Source organism: Palaemon carinicauda, chromosome 3 (assembly GCF_036898095.1).
Source record: "Palaemon carinicauda isolate YSFRI2023 chromosome 3, ASM3689809v2, whole genome shotgun sequence".
Taxonomy (NCBI): Eukaryota; Metazoa; Arthropoda; class Malacostraca; order Decapoda; family Palaemonidae; genus Palaemon; species Palaemon carinicauda.
In genome coordinates, this window is record NC_090727.1 from 118,495,907 (window position 1) to 118,505,906 (window position 10,000).

The following is a 10,000-nucleotide window of genomic DNA, read 5'->3' on the forward strand; positions in this document are numbered from 1 at the left end:
CTGCCTTTTCACAAAGACCTGAATGAATAAAGACAACTCAACCAAGAGTTTCTTTAGCTGTCTTTCCGTCCTGTAATTTAAATGGGTTTTATTACTTTGTCTTAAAAATCTTTTGCTAAAGCTGGTGTTAGATTTTCTAGTATGACTTATTTTAGACTTTGCCATTGCTCTATTATTTGACCTTCATATTTGTTTGATTTTATTTTTATTATTTTATATATCCTCAATCCGCTGTAATGTTAAGAAAGTAATCATGTCCCAGTTTTTTATAAATCTTTAAATCTTTCAGAATGACGTTAGAATAATGATTTTGATAGTTTTATAGCTTGTTTTTATTTTCAGTCAATCATTGAAGGTTTCATCTCTGCATGCAGTTTCTATAAGCCCCTTGGTAGTGTTTTAAGGATATTAAATGACATTCTATTTTTCTGTAATAAATAATTTTAGTATTGTGACTCAACAGAGTTAGACAATACCTTCATAAATAGAACATGACTAGCGGTTTATTAAATATATTACTCTTGTTGCAATTGTGAATACAAGTTTTCAGGTTCAGTATTACAATACTTATCCTGACAAATCTGTGTAACATGGAATATAAACTTGTGATGATATGAATGTTATCAATCTATGATATATTTTGCCAGTCCTCTTGGCCCTGGCCCAAACGAAGTTTTCTCTTCTGTTCTTGAAGTTGTTTGTAAATCATCTTTAGTTGAGCATTTCTCTCTTCTTCTTGTTTTAGTTGTGTCTCCGCATCTTTGACTTTCTTTGTTTTTCTTTGACGGTACAACTGAGAGGCTTCATTGTTGAGGAGTTGGCTCCTCATCTTCTGGTCCTCCTCAGGAAGGCCATACACCCTCTCATGGCGATGCCTGTAGCCTTTTCTTGAGGTGCTGTTGGTGGGATTATCTTGGGCTTCGGAGTACGTGTTAGGGAGTAGATATTGGCTGTGGGATGCTGATAGTTGAGAATAATTTAGAGATTCTGATGTGTGATAGAGGTTAGACGACATTGCTGGACAGAAGTGTAAAGATGAAGAAGGTCCTTCCATTGACTGGGCCAATAGATTTGAAGGATATGAATCTCTGCTGTTGCTGTGATTTATGCTTGTTGGGCAAGTGCCCATATCAAAGGTCATTGGAGCTGTGAGTGGAAGTGGAGTAAAGCCTACTGCCCCATCCACATGTGGAAAATCTTCAGGGTCTTGAAGGTAACGATCGAAGTCAATCGGTCCATCTTGTAACTGGATTGGGTCCTGGATGTCATCCAGACTCATTCTTTTAAATTCAATGTTTGGGGGCTGTACTTCATTAGGGTTTGCTACACCTGATCTCTGGAAGAGCGAAAGGTATTGAAAACATAAGATTCAATATTATTAAATTTACAAATTTGATATGAATAGTCCTTCCATATTACACAAGATATTGACGGAATTTATGTATAATCTGTGCTTGAAGAAAAACTTTAGATTTCTGACCTCACTTCAAAATTAAAGAGAGAAGTGCAAAGGTTACCTAAAAACGACGCAAACAATCTAAAACTATTACAGGAATTCCAAAGGTATTGAAAATGAATTTCTTATGCTACAAAATATTAATATTGAAGTTATGATACGTACATCTATATGTAAATGAATTTAGTGTAACATATACTGTGTGTATATATATATATATATATATATATATATATATATATATATATATATATATATATATATATATGACATATCTTACCATGAAATCATCCTGGTCCGGATAGCAAGCGAGTGAAGAGTCGTGAGCAGCAACATTGAGATGGAAAGAATCGGATGTCCCGAATACGTCCAATGCTGGGAGGGAAGATTCCTCAGGCAAAACTGAGTCCAGAATCCTGGCGTCTCTTTGATTCGGTTGTGAGGGACAATATCCGACATCTGGATTCGTGTTCTGATAGTATCCGTCTCTCGACATGGTTGATAACACTGACGAATGAACTTAGTTTTCTATTTTAATGTCTCTTTCTTCTGACTTCAATTTTTTTATTCGTAATTAGATATATTTTTTTTTATCTTATAACGCTACTTTTTGAGTTTTCTCCCCTGATGATGAGGAAGGCTTATTTAATTGTATAAATAACCTTATTGTTCAGAAGACTGAATGACTCTTCTGAGAGTGAGTGTAGGGTTTATATACTCCTGTTATTACAGTCTCCTCCATGACTTGAACAACACCGGTTTCTTTTCCTTGAGTATTGTTTTCAGTCATTCATGGCGGGAACAAGATACCGAGGAAATAACCTCTGTTTATCTTGAGGCCGTTGAAGACCTGTATTTTAATGATACGTTTATTAAGAGCGACTGCCGAATGAAGGTTCGTTGGCTGATGCAATCTCGCCGTTGGAAGTGATTGCAGTTCGGTAAGTGTCTTCCGTTCCAATGTCATTTTCTATAATTTCATGCTTACATGAAGATTAAGACATGACTTAGTCACACGGACAGCCACATTCTACATAGATTTATTTCAAATCTGATTAAGTGTTTGAATAATGATATGTTTGGTGTGTATTAAGTCGTAATTATCCATTTTCTATTTTTTCAAATAGACAATATTTGTATATAATTACACCTACATTTATTCATATATATATATATATATATATATATATATATATATATATATATATATATATATGTGTGTGTATATGTGTTATATTATATGTGTATATATATATATATATATATATATATATATATATAGTGTGTGTGTTTATATACATGTATATGTATATAAATATTTATATATATATATATATAATATATATATATATATATATATATATATATATATATATATATATATATATATAATTTCATTCCATTTAACGAAAAAGATTTACTGAACACTCCCTCATTTATTTTTTTTATTTCATAAAAGGAGAGATACTACTCCTAGAGAGTCATTAGATCCTTTGACTGGCCAAACAGTACTACACTGGATTCTTCTCTTTGGTTACGGCTACTTTTCCAGTTCCCTACACATATAGCTAATTTTGTAGCATATTCTTTACATATTCTTTTCCGTTCTCATACACCTGACAACACCAAGATTACCAAACTGTTCTTCTTTGCTCAAGGTGTTAACTACTGTAGTTGTTCAGTGGCAACTTTTCTCTTGGTAAGGGTAGAACAGACTCCTAGCTTTGGTAAGCAGCTCTTCTAGGAGAAGGAAACTCTAAAATTAAACCATTGTTCTCTATTCTTAGGTAGTGCCACAACCTCTGGTCTTCCACTATCTTGGGTTAGAGTTCTCTTGCTCGAGGGTACACTCGGGCACACTCTCCTATCTCATTTCTCTTCCTCTTGCTCTGTTAAAGTTTTTATAGTTTATATAGGAGATATTTATAGTTGATACTCTTCTTAAAATATTTTTTTTCCTTTTTTTTTCTTTCCTCACTGAGCTATTCCCTGTTGGAGCCCCTGGGATTGTAGCATCCTGCTTTTCCAACTTGTGTTGTAGCTTAGCAAGTAATAATAATGATAATAATAATAACTGTTCTGTGGCAACTTTCCTCTGGGTAAGGGTAGAAAAGACTCTTTAGGTATGGTAAGCAGCTGTTCTAGGAGAGGGTGACTCCAAAATCAAACCATTGTCCTCTAGTCATGAGCAGTGCCATAGTTTCTGTACCTTGGTCTTCCATTGTCTTGGGGTAGAGTTCTCTTGCTTGAGGGTACACTTGGGCACATTATTGCATGTTATTTCTCTTCCTCTTGTTTCTGAAGTTTTAATATTTTACATATGAAAGATATGTTTTAATGTTGTTACTGCTCTTAAAATATTTTATTTTAATTGTTCAATTAACTTTCTTGTATTTTATTTATTTCTTTATATCGTTTCCTAACTGGGCTATTTTTCCTGTTGGAGACCTTGCTTTTCCAATTAGGGTTGTAGCTTAGCATGTAATGATAATAATGATAATAATAGTGATAATAATAATAATGATAATAATAATAATAATAATAATAATAATACCTGACAACATAAGTTTTGATCTTCGAATCTTATCACCCATTCGAGAGTATAAGTATTTGGGAGTAGTGTTCCCCCAGTGGAATAGAGAAGCAGCTGCTATCGGAGTGGATTTGCTTTATCAAAGCAGTGGAAGCTGGACGTGCCCCAAGCATTCTAGGGGTTCATCAAGTACATAGTAAATCACTGATCCAGTGTGGAAAGTTTTTTCCCCTGGCAAATATATTAATCGACTTGAGTACATCTTCAACTATTTCCGTTACTCTCTGTTGTTTACAGAACATTTGCCGTGAATTGAGTAAACAGTAAATAAAAACAGGTGCGTTCATTAGCTTCTCTAGCCGTTGATGTTTCCTCTTGAAATACTGATTGATTGATTGATTGATTGATTTGAAGTTTTCTGGCATCCTGACATCGAAGGTCATTGACGCCAATATCGTTTATTATAAATAAAGAATAAAAGAATATTCTATTAAAACTAGAAAAGTAAATATGTTATAAAAGTTAAATAGCACTAAGTAGAACTAAATGTCAACTATTGCTTTTGTGTAAACCTGCTCAGCTTGGAAGTATATAACTGAACCAAACGCATTAACAGATTGCAAGCAATCAACATATGCGCGTCAGAACATATTTCAAATGTGTCATGCACATAAAACTGGGATATTTTAGCCTCATGTTTTCGCCCATAGGTGGAAAGCATTGTTTAAATTAACTATGATATTATTAATACGTGCAATACACATGGAAGTTGGTGAGATAGACTTTACTAAAATAATATTTTTAATTAGAGAAATTTATGATCGCTAGTAATTATAGAGTAATGACATTTATATAAACAAGACATCAAATTTCTAAAACTAAATCTCTGTTGCATTAAATCGAATGGCCCTAATCATATATGTTAGTTTTCCACAAGAAACCAAGGAAATCATTGACTCGAATTATGAACATAACTATAGTAATCCTCGTATTAATTTATGAAAGGTATTATTAGCCTCAACTTGTTAAGTAAGATACTATATTGGAATAATACTGTCGTCTTAAAGTTATAACTTCCTTTCGTTTTATTGTCGCTTTAATTTAAAGATAATCAAAATTTGTACGTAAGCTACATACATCCAATTCAAAATGTATTCAAGAATACACCAAATTAGAACAAGAAGATAACTACTGTTAACTCCCCAGGAGTATAGATTGAGTGGTAGACCAACTCCAAGATATAAACCATGATTGCAATTATTGCATTAAAGTACAATGATATATAACTAAGAAATTGCCATATTTGAAATTCTTAATATATATTTGCCTTTCACCTTTTTTCTTTTGAGGTGGGGTTGATCTGTAGTTGACTATGCGGAGTCGCTTGGCTTGCTCTCCAGCTGATGCTTGTTCTAGCAATATCTTCCAGTTATCCAATCAGTTACCGATGCTGATTGGAAGGCCAGCAGTATCACACACACACACACACACACACACAAAATAGATATATAAGGGTTATTAGATGATGCTGCATCAATGCACTTTATGTAATGATTTCTTTTCCTAATCTGTTTGATAATTTAAAATTACCAGTATCTATGTCTGTAAAGTAGTCTTAACGAATATTGGTATCGCAAAAGTTGACTGGTTACTGCTGTACTTAAGTCTTTGAAGGCTTTTTCCTCAAAAAGAAAACCACCCTCACTCTTATTTTTTGGCCCCGGAAAGACTATTTCATTAACTTTCTCTTGTAATAGATAAGGAAAATAACCTCATATAGTTTATTCTAGGTTCTGGTTTTTATGCAAAAGTAATGCCGAAAGATTTGGCATTGTTTCAGATGTTGGCAGACATTGTAGAAAATGGTCATCCATCCAGATTGGGTGAGGCAATAACTGAGACGTTCAGTACGGTTGCTATCGTTAATTGTTGCTCATTTATAAGATGGTCAACTATTATTTAAAGAAGTACAAGTGATTTGGTATTACATTTACCAAGGATGTTAAAATATTTGTTCAGCCTTTGCAAGTATTTTGTAGGTAGTAAATAACTTGAATCGTTTTCACATCAATGAATCCTGCTAATATTTTTCCTTCCTGAAGAACAAATCACTTACTCTGAAATTTATTTTCTTCTCAATCCTTTTTAGGTTCCTGTGAGAATCTTGAAAGGAAAAAGGTTTCTTACCTTTTATTGCCTTCGCCCAAATAGAAGAGTTTGCGGAGGGTATATTCATTCTTGTCTTTTCACGATATTTATTTGTTTGTTTGAAAACAATTTTACCCAAAACCTACTGTACTAATTTTGAATTTGTAACATTTTTGATAAAGTACACCAAAGTACAAGCAGGCAGAAGGACTTTGAAAAAAATTGTGATGTTAAGTAAAAGGCAAATATTTTGTTAGTACGCAGTGAAGTTGAGAGCAAAGTAAGACTGGCGTGGCCAAGGCATGTTTTCTATCGATGCTCCTCTAGATTTTCTTTACTATATAGGACGTTGTTGATTCGCTGTAATAAAACTGATTTATTGTTAATTACTCTTCTTTGTTATGGTTATTTTGTGATGCTTATTGAGACTTTTCCTCATTTTTGTGCCAGCATACTCTGATAAACCGGTGAGTGTATTGGGTTCACGTATTTATTCTTAGTATACTTTCAAGTTTCAAGTAGGCGAGTTCATAGACGTGTCTCTAGATCTGTTATTGTTTTCTTTTCAGTTTGATTTAATATCTGAACACCATGAAAAAAAGGAAAGGCCAACTACATTTGCTTTTGAACGAGTTATGTTAGTTTTTCATATGTTTTTTTTTTTTTTAATCGGGTGATTATATTGTTATTCTCATATCCTGAACATACTTTACGTAGATGTTTTTTGTCGTAAATCGTTTGTTGAATCTGGAATTGTAATCGGTTTTATAAACCACCGTCAGATACAGTTGTACTATTACGTTGGGTAAATACACGAAATAAGAAACCAGTTTATTCAAATAAAGACTTAATCGAGGTTTTAATATGCTCTATTTTGTTATCATACGTCATACGACATTGTAGCATCACAGTTTCCGCTGCTTGTGTATTTGTTGTTGATTTTTGCTAATGAAAAACTGTATCAGCTCTGCCATTTAGATATTTTTCTTTTGTACTTGTTCCGTAAAGATTTTTGTTCTTATCTTTTATACCTCCTTTACGATTGACTGCCAAATATAAATGTTGACGTCACTGCATCCGTTGATACCCACGTGTCCATCATGAACAGACGTCAGGTTCGTATGATAATGACGAACTTCCACCCATTTTTACGTACTTTGAAAGCGTCGCATTTTGTTTCACATTAGAAGTAAAGAATTTAAGCTTGAGTCCTAAGATTTGTTAGTACCGTAGTCTGCATCAATGTTAATACGGAAGAAGGCATTTGGTACAGGAGTATTTTAAATGTTGAGGGCCCTCCTCCATATACCTGCTTTGATCTGTATATCTATTACTTGCTAAGAGTAGCTCTCTCCATCCTCTCACACACACACACACACAACATACACACACATATATATATATATATATATATACACATATATATATATATATATATATATAAATATATGTATGTGTGTGTGTGTGTGTGTTCGCGTATGTGAACATAAAATGTATATGGCACCATTCATTACATCATAATATCATTTCCCTTCCATTTGCAATAGTGAATTTGTTCATATACAAAATATATCTGTCATATATTAGGAAAGAGCTATTCTTAGTAGAACAGATTTCTCATACTTTTTCTATTGCTTTGTAGTTTTCAATACTGCTTGTGGATAAATCTCCTTTAATGTATTTGAGAACGTAATGGCATCGTGTGTTGAAAGTATTCTTTATTTTACTTTGACTTGAGCATCTGGGGAATAGTGATGCTATGGACATATTTTATAATGCATGGAAGCACAAACCATGCAATATAAACAATACCTCAAACATTCAATGTAATATAAATTGTGTTTGTTTGTGCATATATGCGAAGGTAATGGGAAAGATATTAATTGTTGTATTCATGAACTTTCGTTACTATTTACTCATTATTTGGGATATAATTTTCCTGGTACGGAATCATAAGATTTCTATCCTTTTTTTTCCCATTCACGAGTGTCGATCATGAAGCGATGTGTCTAAAAGGTTGTATGAAGAGAGCCAAGGAGAGACACTTTCTTTTGATCTGATGAAGGGACTACCTTTGGGTGAAACGAGTTACCTGCATTGCCACAATAGATAGTTTAATAGCTGGGCTATCAAGAAGTTGGCGTTTGGCTGCGCAAGCTATATTGGGATAGCAAGAACATGGTTGTATATCACATGGAAGGGAAGTGCAAATGAAATGGGGGATCACTTCAAAGGTATTACACCCTTGGAATCTAATGAAGAAGCCTTGGAAGGTAACAAGTCCTCGCTGTTTAAACTTGCCTTCTCAACTTTCATATATGTTATCTGAACTCATGATGCTATGGGTATACAAATAATACATATATTGGCACAGTCTTTAAAACTAAAATTATTTGAAAAATACATTTAGTAGATAGATAAGTAAACTTCTACTTCCATCATTTATGTTGAAAAATAAGTAAAGAAAGGGAAGTGTTCTTGAGCACCCGTTATCCAGGGAGCTTCAACCGTAGAATATTAAAGGGCCTTTGCTCATTGCCTGCCACACAGTCTAAGCTTTAAGAACAAAACTTATATTTTCGGTCATTAAACGGCGAAAGGGAATTGAACGTTGCATCGGTGATAACTTATCAGCCACTTGAACTTAATCTTAAGATTGAGCTTAATCTGATAGAAAATCGTCAGAGACATTCTGCAATGGGGTTCAAGGCTAGATAATACGGAGGATAAGAAATAAAAGCTACTTTGATCAGATGAAACGGAATCTAAATAATATAACTAAGTTCATAACATGACAATAATATTGTTTTACAATCGGAGTTTTCTTTAGGAGGTCGTAGTTGTCCTTCGCCAAAAAATAATCTTCAATATTTAATCGTTCTCTTATCAGAGAATCTCGTGACTGGGATATCCACTCCTCGACTTTGATCTTGTAAGTCCGGGGAAGAGGAATTTGAGATCTTATGATCTTACATGATTGTGTTAATATTGGGGCTGATTTCCTGTCTTAATAAGCATCCAATTGCTACACTGTTTCTTTCCCTTTGGCATGCGTTTACAGATCTTATAAAACAGAACAAGTTTACCGATGTGGCGTTATAATTTTTATGGTAGTTATAGCCTTTCTTTGAATTATGAGGCTCGGGCATCAGCACTACGATCCTCCTGAATGCGTCAACGTAAAAGCAACTGTTTTTAAACCCTTATATATTAGTGCCAATTTATTCGTGTGATCATAGTTGAGCTCGTAAATACTTTTATATTAATTCATAGTTTCCTGAAAATTTAGACGGTTCATTGAAGCATAAAGCATTTGCGCTGTATGATCTGTCATGTTGAATACGTATAATAGAATAAATTGTTACATGTTTGTAGACACAATTTTATGTAATGGACTTTTAAAGCATGTTCCAGATATGTAATGAAATTTTAAAGCATGTTCCAGATATGTAATGGACTTCTAAAGCATGTTCCAGATATGTAATGGAATTTTAAAGCATGTTCCAGATATGTAATGGACTTCTAAAGCATGTTCCAGACACTACTTCGTATAATCACAAAATAAGAAAACGGAAATATCTGTTTAGATCTGCTGATTAGGATTGCGTCAGAAACTGACTTCATAGCGCAAACGTTCAACATGAAGCAGAACGTATTGTAGGTACGTTCTATTATACGTTCCTTTTAGGCCATATGGGAATTTTATCTCTCTCTCTCTCTCTCTCTCTCTCTCTCTCTCTCTCTCTCTCTCTCTCTCTCTCTCTCTCTCTCTCTCTCTCTCTCATTGAAGTTGTTGAATTATTTTCATGAAAGGGTAAGAATAAATATGGATAAAGTAGATTTGAGGCATTAAAGTTGAAATG

The 10,000-nt window shown here is 33.7% G+C and overlaps 1 protein-coding gene and 1 long non-coding RNA gene across 2 annotated transcripts in view; one reads left to right on the forward strand and one right to left on the reverse strand.

Annotated features, from left to right (window-relative positions):
- The window catches only part of LOC137638428 (uncharacterized), a 270,192-nt gene that overhangs the window by 192,851 nt on the left and 67,341 nt on the right, over window positions 1–10,000 (forward strand). The gene's annotated exons all lie outside the window — the stretch shown is intronic.
- Window positions 508–2,109, reverse strand: LOC137637814 (uncharacterized). The gene is made up of 2 exons (XM_068369924.1): window positions 1,737–2,109; window positions 508–1,336 (listed from the first exon to the last, which is right to left on the reverse strand). The coding sequence occupies exons 1-2, from the start codon at window positions 1,950–1,952 to the stop codon at window positions 629–631; spliced, it is 924 nt and encodes a 307-aa protein (XP_068226025.1). The 5' UTR covers window positions 1,953–2,109; the 3' UTR covers window positions 508–628.

Bases quoted from the DNA above. Each gene is read 5' to 3' on its own strand.
- LOC137637814 (XM_068369924.1), bottom strand. From the start codon at position 1,952: ATGTCGAGAGACGGATACTATCAGAACACGAATCCAGATGTCGGATAT. The intron at 1,337-1,736 runs GTAAGATATGTC...TCGCTCTTCCAG, and splicing joins CGGACCAGGATGATTTCATG to AGATCAGGTGTAGCAAACCC.